This window comes from Salvia hispanica, chromosome 2, assembly GCF_023119035.1.
Source record: "Salvia hispanica cultivar TCC Black 2014 chromosome 2, UniMelb_Shisp_WGS_1.0, whole genome shotgun sequence".
Taxonomy (NCBI): Eukaryota; Viridiplantae; Streptophyta; class Magnoliopsida; order Lamiales; family Lamiaceae; genus Salvia; species Salvia hispanica.
The window spans coordinates 20732771-20748428 of record NC_062966.1 but is presented as its reverse complement, the minus strand read 5'-3'; the positions used below and the strand labels follow the sequence as shown (position 1 = coordinate 20748428).

At 33.8% G+C, this 15658-nt stretch overlaps 2 protein-coding genes across 2 annotated transcripts; both read left to right on the top strand.

Annotated features, from left to right (window-relative positions):
* Nucleotides 1-1019: 1019 nt before the first annotated feature.
* Nucleotides 1020-2182, top strand: LOC125203287 (transcription factor bHLH168-like). The gene is made up of 3 exons (XM_048101598.1): nucleotides 1020-1221; nucleotides 1302-1625; nucleotides 1786-2182. Exons 1-3 carry the CDS (start codon nucleotides 1087-1089, stop codon nucleotides 1873-1875), a joined length of 549 nt encoding a protein of 182 aa, XP_047957555.1. The 5' UTR covers nucleotides 1020-1086; the 3' UTR covers nucleotides 1876-2182.
* Nucleotides 2183-5792: 3610 nt separating this feature from the next.
* LOC125207827 (nucleolar protein 6-like) lies at nucleotides 5793-14347 on the top strand. The gene is made up of 26 exons (XM_048107326.1): nucleotides 5793-6042; nucleotides 6134-6295; nucleotides 6624-6789; nucleotides 6884-7000; nucleotides 7075-7193; nucleotides 7317-7473; nucleotides 8015-8082; nucleotides 8631-8729; nucleotides 8816-8931; nucleotides 9439-9613; nucleotides 9717-9827; nucleotides 9959-10037; nucleotides 10121-10264; nucleotides 10350-10463; nucleotides 11427-11548; nucleotides 11620-11702; nucleotides 11781-11905; nucleotides 11983-12097; nucleotides 12196-12333; nucleotides 12761-12857; nucleotides 12941-13066; nucleotides 13161-13253; nucleotides 13341-13446; nucleotides 13538-13680; nucleotides 13765-13851; nucleotides 13941-14347. The coding sequence occupies exons 1-26, from the start codon at nucleotides 5881-5883 to the stop codon at nucleotides 14064-14066; spliced, it is 3150 nt and encodes a 1049-aa protein (XP_047963283.1). The 5' UTR covers nucleotides 5793-5880; the 3' UTR covers nucleotides 14067-14347.
* The last annotated feature ends 1311 nt before the right edge of the window (nucleotides 14348-15658 follow it).

Genomic DNA, 15658 nt, shown 5'->3' with positions numbered 1-15658 from the left:
TATTTTTCTTATTTTTTCAAACCTCAAATACTAGAATTGCAAACATTAAGAAGACATGGTAAACTGAATGTTAAAGTTGAGTAGAATGATAGGAATTAGGGCTAAAATTGGGTTTCCGGGGCAAAGAACTAGATTGCAAAACCTGAATTTATTGTCGTAGTTTATAAATGGACGAAACCTATTGTTAGCTAGCAAACAAAACACGCATTTAATTTTGCAGGAAAATATATTCAGTTGTTCACATCACATATGCATTGGTTCAAGGTCATGATCAATCGCTACTAGTATTTTTTGAAGAAATTCGTAATTAAATTATTACTTACCTTTCGTACTTTAGAATCTCCTTCCATAGGGCTTGGTATTTGGATATTGCACGATAGACTTGGTATTTTTTTATGTTTGCTAATTTATCTTTGGAATCCGGCGGTGGCCTGCCTTCTCTAACCAAAAAAATTATATTACTTACATAAATTAACTTCTGTTTTTACCGTTACAAATCAGTTATTCCAAGATACTTAATAGTTATGATTAATATGCAAAATAATTAACTCATATTACCACTATATGTACCTATCTTAATTTGTTTCACTTTTGGTTATATATTTTTTTATAGTTCTTATCATATTTTTTCCCTTCAATTTAAAACTACACGCCCCTTTAAGGTTTATAGTTATTGTATATTCCAAAACAACCTTAAATTTGAAGCTATACGTGGGAAAAGTTGTAAAAAATTAACGTCACCAAGAACCCAACACGCTTGCTAAATTATCGACAATGTAACATCAACAAAATCCAACATGCTACGTTTCTTTCCATGCATGTATGAAGACGAGTTGTGAAAACTGCGGCTCACAAATTCAACTTTAAAGTCCAATCATATACCATTTGTCCCTACTACCCTTTGAAATAGTATTTGGTTACGCTGAAATCCCATTCAAAAGAACATGCTCCCCACCTCTCTCTCAAGTATATATATATCTACTAATGAGTCTTGATACTTTGAATTAATTGTTCAAGTCTTTCTCCATTCTCATAACCAACTCATTTCCTTGTTTATTGGACTTCCATTTTCATCCAAGATTCGAAATGAAGCGGAGCGAGACGAGTTCCAAGAGCAAACTTGAGAGAAAAACCATCGAAAAGAATCGAAGGATTCGAATGAAAGCCCTCGGTTTGAAGCTTGCTTCCACCATTCCAGATCGTCATCTCACCCAACCAAAAGTACATCAATACATATGTACATACATGTCTTTGAAGTTTGATAGATTTACTAATTAATTAGGTTTTTTTTTTGTGTATAGGAATTCTTGTCACAACTAGATCAGATAGATGAAGCAGCTGCTTACATCAAGATATTGAGAGAGAGAATTGAAGCACTTAATGGAAGAAAGGCACAGCTCATGAATTCTGTGAACATTGCCAAAGCTGCTGGCGAATCGGAGACGTTGCCAATTCTGACTGTGAAAGAGTTAGGGTTTGGTGTGGAGGTGATGCTGATTAGTGGACTAAACAAGAATTTTATGCTAGGTCAATTGATTAGCATAATTGAACAAGAAGCTGCTGAAGTTGTCACTGTTAACATCTCTCGTGTTGGCGACAACATTGTCCACACTCTTCATGCTCAGGTGATTACTAACCTAAGGGTCTGTCGAAATAGTAAGATAGTGAAATGAAGTTAAAAACAGGGTTTCGTAGCTTTTCTTAGTATCAAATACTCCTATATATGTAGCCATGATATTTTGATTATATGATTCAAAGACTTACTATATTGTTGTTTTATGGCAGGTTAAGATTTCTAGGGTTGGCGTGGACACTTTAAACATAAGTAACAGGATCCACGAGATGATTTCAACGAGCTCGTTATATTTCTTGTAGGAAAGGAAGATTGGGAATCGAAGAAGCCTGGCCCTATATTTTCCATCTTGCAAATAAAGTTTGGCATGTGTCGATTAAATTGTTTCTAGGGTTAAAGTCAGAGGATGCAGAAATATCAATCTCTTCGAGCTTCCTCTTTTAATTACTTAATTATACTAGTAATATTTCCAAATATTCATAACAGCTTGTTATATATCCGTATTGTATAATAAGTAGTAGTACCATTTTGTTTCCTTTTTCGTTCTTGTAATATTTATAATTACAAATTAAAGTGATAATTTGGCTCGGAGGTTGTTGCTTTGGATAAGTATGCATTTGGTAGGGATCTTATAAAGACGAGAATACAAATTACTATGCATATTTATATAAAGAAAAATATTATACTGTACGTACTAAACATGAAATTTAGACTATTGCACATGGAATAACAACATTTACTGTGTAACGTTATTTTTTGGTTGCAAACTAGGTTTTTACAAAGTGATTTTAATTCAAGAGTAAACTAGGTTTTTACAAAGTGATTATGTATCTAATTAACTGTTTTAAATCACGAACAATTCAGTGTTCGTACTCATATAATTATATTCAGAGTTTGTGGCTTTGTGCTAGGTTAGATTAATGGATCTGTTATTATAACTACATAAACACTTGAAGTAAAGAAGTGAAATTAAGAGTGAAATTTGTTGTTTCAAGATATATAAATTAATAACGAAATACACCAGGAACTCAAATCGTTGCCTCTTAAAGAAGAATTCAGTCATGGAACGAAATAAAACTTGAAACTTTATAAATATTCCACCATACATATAGGCTGCTGATGAAACCCTAAATGTAGCAGATAGAATGCTAATACGAAACTAGTGAAGAAATAATAAATCACAAACTAATTAAACAAAATACATAACTTATAAAAAGATAAAAACATATGTACTAGTTACTTTTATTGGTCTGCACTAATTTATGGACTTGGATCCCCTGCTGTGCCAAAATGCACAGCAGGAGATGCTGTGCACATCATCACCCTCTATTTGTTTTTATGAAGTTATACAATTTTCTTTTATTCACAAATCAATAGTGGTATTGTGCACAGCATCACCTGCTGTGCATTTTGCCACAGCCGGGGATCCAAATCCCTAATTTATAGAGAAACGTTTACTGGTCTTATTTTCTAACAAATAAGTTATCACGGATTGCAATTCAGTTCTTTCCTTTTTCTTTTTTCATTTCAGGTAATAAAAATTATCAAATACTCCATTATATTTCAACAACTATAACAAATTAATTTTATAAGGACACGAAACTAGAGACCAATTACTACTTGTGTTGGAAATTTTTAATTGAAAAATAGTTAAAATAGATGCCGCAAAAAAAAATTTAAATAAACATCCCTACGTTGAGGAAACAATTGTCCATTACAGCCTTATAATCTTTTTGTTTTGTTGGAACACTTTTATTGTATTTTGGGATGCTTTTGTTTGCGTTCTTAATTTTAGTTGTAGTTAATATATTTATAAATTACAAATTATCATCCTTAATTATATGATCAATAAGAATTTTTTTTTGTTATAATAGTAATACATGATCAATATTATAATTGAGAGGCGGCATGTTAGTACTATGCTTGTGTTCAATTGAGATTCTAAATCTATTTTCCTATTGAATAATTTTTTTTTTCACGACGTATGAAAACAGTCAATCAACGCAATACAACTTGTAGTAGCTCTACAATTGACTTGTTGACTTGGAATATTGAATACCATTTCTTGATTGGGAAGATCAGTAGATATTTCTCATTTAAGAAGTGTTACGTGTCTTTTGTTTATTGAAACACAATAATGGTACCATTTCTTTGGTCTTAAGAAGTGCAACGTGTCTTTTGTTTATTGAATCATAATAATAGATCTAAAAAACAATAGACCGAACAGTGTTTGTCGGTATTTTTGTTCACTAAACAAGGACTAGTATTAGTCAAGTATTAAAAATCCTAATTAATCATTTTAGTCTGTCCACGTTAAGAGTTCTGATTTATTTTTATTTAAATGATAAGTAGATGTTATATTCTATTTACATTTTATTATAAAAAATTAAAAATATATAAATGGTACTTGATTTTTAGGACATAAATAGAAAACTAGTATTATCACGCGTGCTATACACAGATCTTATCATTTTTACGTAGTACTTATAATAAGTCAATAGAAATGAGAATCGATATCATTGCATAAATTTTTAAGATAAGAAATGTATAATAATTTTTTATTAGATAAATATAACAATGTTTCAATTAATTAAATGAACATTAAAAAAAATGATTAGTAAATTTTAAAGTATCTAATACAAATATAGATCATACTTCAATAACATAACAAAACATAATCAATATAAAATCACAACTTATAATACTGAACTAAACAAAGTTTCATTAATGAAGATAAAAAGAAAAGTGATTGAGACTCACCTCATTTTATGAGAGAAAAACTCAGCTAAAAATGGCAGATGACTATTTTTGTGGGACGATCTAAAATCGAAAAAGAAGATTATTTTTATAGGATAAATGGAGTAATAATACAGTACTCCCTGTGTTCTACAAAAGTGTTTTTATCATTTTGGTACGTTTTATGTACTCCCTCCGATCCGTTCCTTCGTAGTTGAGTCATTTTTCCATTTCGAAAAGTTTCCTCATAATTGAGTCATTTCCATATATAGTAACTTTCTCCTCTTTCTTACTTTACTCTCTCTTACTTTATTCTCTCTACTTTATTCACTTTTTACTTTATTCTCTATACCTTTTTCTCTTTCTTACATTTTTTATCTATTTATTTAACACACTCAACATTAATTTCTTAAACTCTGTGCCGAAAAATTCCGCCTACACTATTAGGGGACGGAGGGAGTAGCTGAGTATTTTTTTATTTTTTAAAAGTTAATACATTTCTTCTGACTTGCTTTGCTTTGTTACTTTGTACTCTCTTTATTTCCTTTACTCTATTACTTAACTGTTTTAACTAACAAAATTCTTCATAAATTGCATGTTGAAAAGAAATGTCTCCATTATTGTGGGAGGAGGAAGTGCAGTTTTGACATCCTAGGCAATTGATATGAACGGCAGGTGGGCTACTTCAGATATATAAATTTTTTAATTCCTTCCGTAGGTTTAATTTTTTTAAGAAATGAAAAAGAAAATTGGTGAAAAAAAAATAATGAAATTTAGTAGGTCTTACTTTTATATACTATTTCATTAGTTTTATAGTAGTAATAAAATATAAATGGAAAAAAAGATTAGCAAAATGCAGAGTCTATTACCATTTATAAAATAATTCAATTGTGACTCCCAAAATAGGATATCCAAAAATGATAAATTTAGACCGCCAAAATGGGACGGAGTCACGGAGAGAATAATTTTTTTGATTTTTAAAATCAAGCCGCGGAAGATGATATAGTCATTCTATCCTTATTAATTGAATAAGAAAATACCAAGATCTAGAAATAAATATTTTAAATTTTAGGAGTGCACTGTGACATTAAAAGAGAGTAATAAAATATAAAATAAAAACCGATGATAATATTTTTAATTTTCAGATTTGAGAGGATGTGTAGGGTTATATAGAGAAGAACACAAAAAAAGAAACAACAAATATTAATAGAAAATAAATAAAATTGCTCAGTTTCTGAATTTACAGAGAGAAAGTGCAGACAACGGAGAGAAGAAAAAGAAAAAAAAAAAAAACACTCTGGAGTCGCGCCTAAATCGGGAAATTAATTTCTACTTTTCCAAACCATGAAAGGCAACAAAAAAGCCCAAACAAAGAGGCTTCAATAGCTAAACCCATTTAGTGACCAAGCCCAATAAAGAAAGCCCAATACTAAAAGATCTTTAAACCTCGCAGCCGCGAATTCGTTTCAATTCAATTCAATTCAATTAACTCCTCTACAAAATACACACAGAATTGGCCTTGAATGCTACGGTGAAGTGGGATTCGCTAGAGGATTCAATTGGTATTGGTAATGGCTTCTGTAGCAGAAATCAATGAAAGCGCCACCAATTTGAAGTTTAGAGAGCTGTTGAAGGAGGTGCAGCTGGATTACTCTCCTGAAAACACTTCAATTGTAGACAGCGTCGTTTCAGCCATCAGAGACGCCGTTGATAGCATCCCTGACGGCCTTCCGGTAACATTCCGGATAGCTCAACTCTCCACTTCATTTAATTTTGTGATGCTTCTATTGTTTTTAATTTAATTATTGCTGCAAATTTGGCTAGGTTACAAAAGATATTGCACCGAGGTTTGTTCGAGATGTTGGCGCCGATAAAGTGGATTTCAAGTTCAGGAAGCCCAAGTCAGTAGAAATTGGAGGGAGTTATTCGTTTCAATGCGTTGCGAAGCCAGATGTTAACGTGGATCTTTTTCTTCGGCTGCCTAAGGTTCTTAATTTTCAAATTTTCACCACAGATAGGCAATGTTAGTCTCTTTAAGATGCAGGTGAATCAATTTTACACCACAGTTTTTTAATTAACTTTAGTTTAAGATTATCTCAACATATGGTTCTTGTTGTAGAAAGATAGAAGCATTACAGTACATTCCTTGAAAGCAGTTATGCAATCGTTATCATAAACTAAGAAAAAAATGTTTCTTTGATGTTTCAAGTAAGCCATGCTTACTTGCTTAGTGAAGGCTCCTGGGTGTATTTGCCGCAGTTTTCTTCCCTTGGATGTACATCGAATTTGAGCTGTCATTTATGTTTCTTGACAGGAATGCTTCCATGAGAAAGACTATCTAAACTATCGTTACCATGCGAAAAGATTTCTTTATCTTTGTATAATCAAGAAGCATTTAAAGTCATCACCTCTCATCAAAGGTGTAGAATGGTCAGCTTTCCATAATGAGGCACGCAAGCCTGTGTTGGTAGTTTATCCAGGTACGAAGACCTGAGTATCTGTTATTTATGCTTTCATTATAGTTGATGATTTCCGTCAGGTTACTAACGATTTACTAGCATGTCAATTGTTCAGCTGTACAATTATCCAATAATATCGCATTTACTGTGAAAATAATTCCAACCGCACCCTCTATTTTCGCCTTCTCAAAATTGAGCTTTGAGAGGAACAACATTCGCTCCCTGAATCAAGGTATTATAGCTGTGAAAAGTTTCTATTTTGTTTAATGGCCAATCATGAATGTGTGAAATCCCTTCTTTTAACAGCAACCCCGAAGTACAACAACAGTATTCTGGAGGACATGTTTATTGAGGAAAATGCAGAGTTTGTTAAAAGAACTTTCAAAGGATGCAAGGAATTGGGGGAGGCACTGATCCTTTTGAAAGTATGATAAGCTGATAATGTTTTTTAATTATTATACTTGTAACTTCTTCATTCTATTTTTCTTCTCTCTTTCTTTAGTGATGAATTTTTTTTTAAGCATGGGCACTTTTGGTGTGATCTATAGGTTTGGGCTCGGAAGGCTTCTCTGTATGTCCATGACTGCCTTAGTGGATTCATGATTACTGTAATCATGGCATACCTTGTAACGAAGTCGGGCAAAAATAGAATCAGTAGTGAAATGAATGCAATGCAGATATTGCGCATCACTCTGGACTTCATTGGTATATCAATATTACTCTCGGCTACCTTATAATATATATGCATTTTTTATAACTAATGCAAATGTTCTTCCTTTAGCATGATTTACCGTGAATTCCAGGTCCCTTTTTGGCATTGAATTTGTACTTTTAACATTTTAGGATTTGGGAGCCCTAACAGGCTGAAGTTCATTTAATTAAGTAAAATTAGTCAAACTTTTCCTCCGTGTGAAAATAATGTCATAGAACATATTGGGCTATATTATCTTATCAATGGTATATCAACAAGAGAGTAGATGACTAGATGGTATTATTTTCATTTCGATTCTTGGACATGACTTTTGCTTCTTATTTTGGAAATATGCATCAAGTGCTTAGCTCTACTAAAATTTTAGTTTCTCATCAATACATTTAAATGCTATTGGTTTTACTGTCTAACATGTGAAGAATGAGCGTCAAAATTCTGACATATGATATGATAACCATATGCACTACTGCAGGTGCAGACTTAACCAAATATTGTGCATTTTCAAGCATCTAATAACTGGTTTTATGTTGTTTGCAGCCAATTCCAAAGTATGGGATAGTGGAATTTTCTTTCAACCTGAAAGTGAAAGAAATGTTTCAAATAAGGTATTATGCTCAATCTCAATTGCTACTAATCACCTTTCACCTCAATCTATACTACACGGTAATCCCAGACTGCCAGTTATCATTTTTGTTCGAATCTAGCTAGTCATGAGACTTTGTGCTAAATCCTGGAGAATTACTAGTTACTAGTTCGAATTATGCAGGACTCCTAGACATGTAGAGCATCTAATAAACCATTTGAACTTTGAATTTATGAGATACCTGTGCAAATTTCACTTGTTTTAAAAGTTGCTATATGTAGTTGGGGTGTAAGTAAGTGTTTTTGCATAAATTTGTGCCCACTATTTTTGTTGCTAGGCTATTATTTTGTGGATGATGCTTCTTGTTTGTAATTCAATATGATATTGCTTCCTCTCTCCTTTATGACTAATATTTTTTCTCATGTACAAGATGGTTTCTTTATCAAAATTCCTATGGATAATATTTTTTTTAAGAAATGTTGTTGCTACTTGTAATAGAATTTTTTTTTAAGAAGTGTTGTTGCTTTCACTTAATCATTGTAGTGGTTCAATTTGTCTTTGGATTTACAGGAGAGGAAGACACAGTTGCAGTCATTTCCAATTATGATTTGTGATCCATGTGGCAACTACAATGCGGCCTTCCGAATGTCACCTAGTGGGTTCCAAGAGGTAACTTCCATTTTGTGATTAAATCTGTGTTTGGCATATCCATGTCATGTTTTGCTAACGTGAGAGATGTTAAATTTTGTATATAGTTACGTGACGAGGCTGCTGTAGCGCTAAGCTGCATGGATAAATGTGAGTATGAAGGTTTTGATGAGATTTTCATGACCAATATTGATTATCCCGCTAAATATGACTATTGCATAAGGTAATTTTTTTGAAACACGTACATGTATGTTGTTGTCTTTTCTTTATGTAAATGTGTTGGTTTGGATCTTGACTTTTTTTTTTGTAATTCAGCTATTAAAAAACTAAACTGTACTACAATTTTTCCAATCGGCAAACAACTGTCATGTTATATTAGTAGTATCTAGTTCTGTTAAACCAGGTGTTATCTGTTTGTGCCAAGAAAGCAGAATGCTAAGTTGCCATTTTTTAAGCAGTATACTTTTTTGGCAAATGTTGGCTTCTCTGATCTCAAAGATTCAAAGATGAATAGGCAAAATCAAAAAGCGTAATCATCTCATGCCTGAAGCTGCAAATGAATGATTAGGCATCAAACAGCTTTGAGTGAAAAAACCAGCACCTTTGTGATGGAATAGATTGGGGAATTCATATGTAATATTGCTTTTGGATTATGATGTAAACTTTGATGAAAATTCACATCTAACCTAATTATTAATAGTTTGATGCAAATTCACCTGTAATCCTTTAGGTTGAATTTAAAGGACAACCATGATTTCCATGTTTCTGGATATTGCTTGGATGATGAATGTTGGAGGTCTTATGAGCAGAGGGTACTGTGTGTCATTGATGAAGCACTGAGAGGAAGAACCAAGCTTGTTAGAGTAATCTGGAGAAATGCTTCTTCCGGTTGCAATTTTGAGAATGTATGCTCTAATTAGCTTATTATAGAGTACTTGATAAACTTCAGTTATTGTGCCTAAAGGACATAACTAATTCAAACTTGGTTTAAATTGCTTAAACATTTAGGGTTTATCTGTGCTTGATGGTGAACCTTTATTTGTTGGGATCGCAATTGGATCTGTGGAGGAAGCTTTCAAACAGGCTGTTCTGGGTCCAAGTCCGGAAGAAAAAGATAAGGTAGTACACAATTCTTTACATCAATTTTTTTTTCCCTGTGATCACTTTATATTATTGCTGTGGTAGGATAGCATGTATATATTCTTTTTCAACTCAACTAATTTCCTCACCTGATATTTATGCTTTGATAGGCGGTGGCATTTAGAAATTTCTGGGGGGATAAAGCTACACTCAGATGGTTCCGTGATGGTAAAATTGCTGAAGTTGCAGGTAAGGAATTATGCCACTTCTTTTGATGATTTGGAGTACCGAAGATAATAGAATGATATTATCATGCATATCCTTGATTTTAGTATGGGAGCACGAAGCATGGGAAAAACATCTTATCTTAAAGGAAATATGTGAGCATGTTCTTATGCGCCATCTGTCCCTTCCAAAACAAAATATCATTGCGATTGTAGATCAACTTGATTTTGTACTTCGCCACGGCAACAAAGGTATGGTGTTGCCTTTCTTAGTTTTTTAATGTTTTTTAGAAGCTTGAAGAAAGTAAAATCATTGACAATTGTAATTTGTTTTCAGATCCTGTATCCCATGCTGGAAGTTTAATGAAGGCTTATGATGACCTGTCGAAGCACCTGCGACTTCTTGATGACATTCCCCTAAGGATATCTAGTGTACAGCCTCTGGATTCAGGTTTCTTTTCCTGTTTTTATATCCCAACCTCATGTTGCAATTCTCTCATGTTCACATGCTTGTCAAAGATCTCTATTAAATTAAAGATAAATTAATTATGAACATATCACCCCCCCAGGATGTGTTATATTGCTAACTATTTAAGTTGCTAACTGTGCTAACTCATCAATACAGTGTATTAAAAATGTCAACACGGGGACATCAAAATGTTAACACATAATATCAGCACATTATATTGAAGTTCAACAAAATTATGTTGACATTTTAATGTCATCTTGTTGACATTTTTAATACACTGCATTGATGAGTTAGCAAGTTAGCAACTTAAAAAAGTTAGCAATTGATCACACCCCTCACCCCCCTAGTTTAATATCACATACTTGCAAAAGATGCTTTTTTCAAATATATAGATTTAGTTATATTACCCAAGTAAAAAACTAGAGTATTTCCTTTTTACTGAGTACAATCTGCGAATCCTCTGATCCCAGCTTGGCATGGTCAAGAAAGCTTCTTAGGCTCTGTTTTCTGAGTTATTTTGGATTGCACATGGAGGGAAGCCCTTAGCTTAGCAGCATATTGCAATTTCTACTTCTAAACTATACTAACAAATTCTCAGCCCCCCCCCCCCCCTCCCCCAGAGTATAGATTCCAGCTTTGCCAAACAAGGAGTCCATCCTTTTGGTTTCTTGAGTGGACTTACTGGTTAAGGTGGTGCTTTCCAATCCAATTTATAGTGTAAACATGGGTCCAATGCCATATTTAGTTCTCTAATACTTGCACTGGTAACTTTTTAAAAATGGGAAACGAAAGAAATTTCAAGTTCCTAACCATCTATATATCTGATCTCTCTCCCTCTTCTTTTCCTAACCTATTCTATATATATATATATCTGTTTCTTTGAGAGCATTCTACTTCTACTCCCCTATTCAAAAGAATTGCTTGGTGCTTACATGTATTTTACAGCATTTAGGTTGACGTCAGTCTTCCCCCCTGTTCCACATCCATTAGCAAATAAGGAAAACGCTAGAATAAAGCTGGAAAAGCATACTGCAACATGTGTACAGCCGTTAGAAGTTATGATTCAGGCAAGAAATGTTTGTATATGTCTAGGTTTCTTATGCATCAACTTTTTATATTAACTTTGGTTTCAATATAGCTGGAAGGTTCTGGAAATTGGCCTATGGATGAGCTAGCTATGGAGAAGACCAAGACTGCTTTCCTTCTCAGAATTGCAGAAAGGTTGGTACTTGGTATTGATTTGAATTCTGTCTCTATACCAGCATGTATGAGTAAGTAATCCGATTGATTGCATGACAGTCTTCACTCGAAGTTTAGGATTACATGCACAGCTACAGAGGATGATGTAGATATTTTTGTGTCTGGGTATGCATTCCGTCTCAAAATTTTGCATGAGAGAGGTTTAAGCTTGGTGAAAAAACTTGGTAAGGGATCCTTTTATCCTGATCAGTTAATACATTTTGGGCGTTTGAATGTTCTTCAACTCTTTTTTTATTTGTAGGTGGCCAGACAAAGCATGTTCTATCCGCAGATAAAAAACTTTTTCTTCGTGGTCAACATTCTAGCATGATTGATGGATTCCGAGGCCGTTATCCAATTTATGGGCCTATTGTTAGGTAAGTTTTTTTTCTACCCTCTCCCCTGAGAACTAGCCTCTTTAAATCCCAGTCTTTTATATTCACAACATGTGTAATCTTTTCCTTTCCATTTGTAGGCTTGCGAAACGCTGGGTGTCTGCACATCTATTATCAAACTCATTACCTGAAGAGGCTATTGAGCTTTTAGTTGCACATTTATTTTTGAAGCCCTTACCATTTAGACCTCCGTGCTCCAGGATAACTGGATTTCTGAGGTTGATTTTCTCTTTCATAACATAAAACACATTTCAAATTTTTGTGGACTCGGTTTTAATTATTTGCCAAGTCCTCGCTTCACTGGATTTGTTTAGCTTCATAGGTAGTTGGACTTTTTGATGTGTAGTTGGTTCTAAATATGATCATTGCTTGATGTGTAGTTAAACTTGCCTAATAAACTTACAAAACCTGATGTTTTTAGTCTCTAAGAAGGAAAATATTTGGTAAACTAGCTTTGAAAGGAAATATGCGCCCTTCATCATTTGTAACATGAAGAAGAATTTGACTGCTGTTAGAAATAGTTGTCACTTCATTTGCATTTACATTTCTCAAGTAGTTGGGAATACTGCTGTTTTTCAGTTCCTTCATATTCTTTGACTTTTAGTTAATTGTTTAATCGGAATCTGACGTTTTCATTTTCTGCAGATTCCTACAATTGTTGTCAGATTACGATTGGAGTTTTTCTCCCTTAATTGTTGATATCAATGGCGATTTAACTCCTGATGATGGCAAAGAGATCAATGTAACTGCGGCTATTAGAATTTTATTATCATATATTCTCATTTCTGGAGCAACTTTTGTTCAATACATCTTATCTTTCTTCAGGAATCTTTCATGTCAAATAGAAAACAGTATGAAGTGAATATGCATAATGTTAAACCTGCCATGTTTCTGGCTACTAGTTATGACAAGGAATCTGAAGCTTGGACCATGCAATCGCCTACAGCAGCAGTTAGTAGCTCTAGAATCTCTATTTTGTTTGCAATTACAATTTTCTACAAAGTTGAATTTTATCATGTATTTGCTATTGGGACTGTTGTGCCAGGAGCTTAAGAGATTGGCGGCATATGCAACCAGCAGTGCAAATTTATTGACCAACGTCGTTATGAAGAATCAACTTGATGCTTATGGATGGGAAGTGAGTCCATCCTCCCACAATATTTTCTTCATTGTTTTGCTTTCTTTGTGATGGATAGTTATAAATATACATGTGTTTTTCTTGCAGCGCCTTTTCCGCACACCTCTGAACAACTACAATGCCGTAGTTCTTCTGCACAGGGATAAACTCCCCTATCCACACCGTCTTCTATTCCCATCCGAACTTAAACTAGGTTTGTTGTTGGAGGGATCCTGGCATACCTTGCACCACATATTTGAAAAAACAATCCAGTTCTGGTTGTAATTGTACGTAACTCTGTGTAGGCAAGCAAGTGATACGAGGGAATGCTAGCAAAGCCTTCCAACCCTTCCTACTGCAGGAAGAGATGAAAAAGAACACGGACGAGCTGAAGAACAAGCTGATGGTGGGCTTTGATCCACAAAAATATTTGATCTCTGAAATTGAGGTGAGGAACAGAATTACGTTTATTTTTGCTGACCGACGTCTTATTGACCGTGCATACTGAGCTGTTTCTTGTGCCATGATGCAGAGAGAGTTCCCCGACACGTTCAAGGTTTGGTGTGATTCTCTTGGGGGCGATGCCATTGGTCTTACATGTGCAAATAGCAGTTCAAAGGTAAGAAAATATTTATTTCTTATCATCTCTGTGTGGTTTGCTAAAAGCAACACTTAATCTCTCAACCCTGGCACTTACAATGCCTGCAGAAGCGCGATAGAGATGACATTGGCGAGGATAAAGATCTATTTGACACACTAAAAGCTGTGGGTGAGTTTGGCAAAGGATTCGTGAAGAGCGTACATCTTCTCAAGACCCCTAAAGTAAGCAGTTGAGTTTTGACTCTAGTCGATCTTTTAGTCTACGAGAGGCGCTGATGACTAGTCAGAATCGAGAAGCGCCATTGAAAACAACTTCCATTGAGGGAAAGGTGAAGAAGGGGACTCAATAGGTTTATAGCTAATTGTATTGACATAGGTTAGAGATGGCTCAAGTATATTATTTGTGTTTGAAGAACTCAGCCTGAAGGCAATTTTGATTTCATTGTTTGATTTTTGACTATGTAAAAGATTGTTCAATATCTATGTTTCAATGATGAAGTGATGTTGTGAGGAAATTGAAATTGGGCATGTCTGGTCATCCATATTTAGTCAAATGTAATTTATAAATATGTTGTGATTAAAAAAGTGATCAGACATATAGCTTAAATGACTACTAGATAAATTTATTTATCAAGGATAATATTTTTGTGGTCATTGTCTATAAATGAACATGATTTAATGTTTAAATATAAGCCAAAGCCCAGTTATAGCTCTTGGGTTCAATACCTTTAGTTAGACATGGTACACTCACTTTCAACTCTAAATTCAATTTATGAATAATATAGCTTATGTAATTTTCTCACGTCATATGTTCAAAGTCAATCAAGGAAATATGGCTATGAATACGACTTGGAATATTGAATATTAGTACCATTGTTTGACTAATTATATGGCTACTAGTATATCTTAACACTTGTCGACTCATGTGCAAATGCCACGTACTGAACCAAATCTAAAAAGGACATAAAACTTATATACTCCATATAGTATTTAAATTATTTAGAAAACAACTCACGTTTTTGGTTAATTTCATCGAATTGACACTGAAACAGACCCTGAATTTGAATTCTTAGTTGTTTTGTTATCCAAAGTAAAAAAATTGTAGTAGTAATTAATGAATAGGTTTAAATGGATGGAGTAAATCAATTAATATTATATTATAAGTATGCTGGAGATTTTATAAAATTTCAGCTGTAGTAAATGAGTGTAGTCTTAACCATATTTGACACTTTGATGTGATACTAGATTTGTTTTATATAACATATGGAGCATAGACTCTATTATTGCATAATCACCTGTTATTACATATTCTAATATGTCAATTTCCCCAAATGGAGTATATTTTTCGGTGAATTTTTCTAGTGTAATAATAAGTCAATTTTCTTGTGGCATACGTTGTAAGCGGAAATGTTTAGGGTTTAGGGATAAAAAGCAAATCAACAATATTGAAAATTGCAATTTTATGAAAATTTAGTGACCCCAACATAACACTCTACATGACCTGAACCGATTAAAGGCTAGTCAAACGAGGTGGACGGGATTATGCGGACTACAGGTCGAGGCATCGTAATGTCACACAACTAATTTGCACACGTCGCCCGAAGCCAACACAAGCACGCCGGACTCGCATACAAGACCAAAACGAAACGGACGCCCCGGGATAGAGAACATTGTCTCTGTGTAAATTCCTTGAAAAAAACAAAAAACAAATATTTATATGTGACGAGGCATATTTTTGTTGAAAAAATAGTTCATGCACAAAAACTCTGAAGTACCAAGTTTGTGGCACAATACAATGACCTAATTAAATTTGCATGTTTCATGCT

Bases quoted from the DNA above. Each gene is read 5' to 3' on its own strand.
- LOC125203287 (XM_048101598.1), top strand. From the start codon at position 1,087: ATGAAGCGGAGCGAGACGAGTTCCAAGAGCAAACTTGAGAGAAAAACC. The intron at 1,222-1,301 runs GTACATCAATAC...TTTTGTGTATAG, and splicing joins GTCATCTCACCCAACCAAAA to GAATTCTTGTCACAACTAGA. The intron at 1,626-1,785 runs GTGATTACTAAC...GTTTTATGGCAG, and splicing joins TCCACACTCTTCATGCTCAG to GTTAAGATTTCTAGGGTTGG.
- LOC125207827 (XM_048107326.1), top strand. From the start codon at position 5,881: ATGGCTTCTGTAGCAGAAATCAATGAAAGCGCCACCAATTTGAAGTTT. The intron at 13,254-13,340 runs GTGAGTCCATCC...TTTTTCTTGCAG, and splicing joins TTGATGCTTATGGATGGGAA to CGCCTTTTCCGCACACCTCT. The intron at 13,852-13,940 runs GTAAGAAAATAT...CAATGCCTGCAG, and splicing joins GTGCAAATAGCAGTTCAAAG to AAGCGCGATAGAGATGACAT.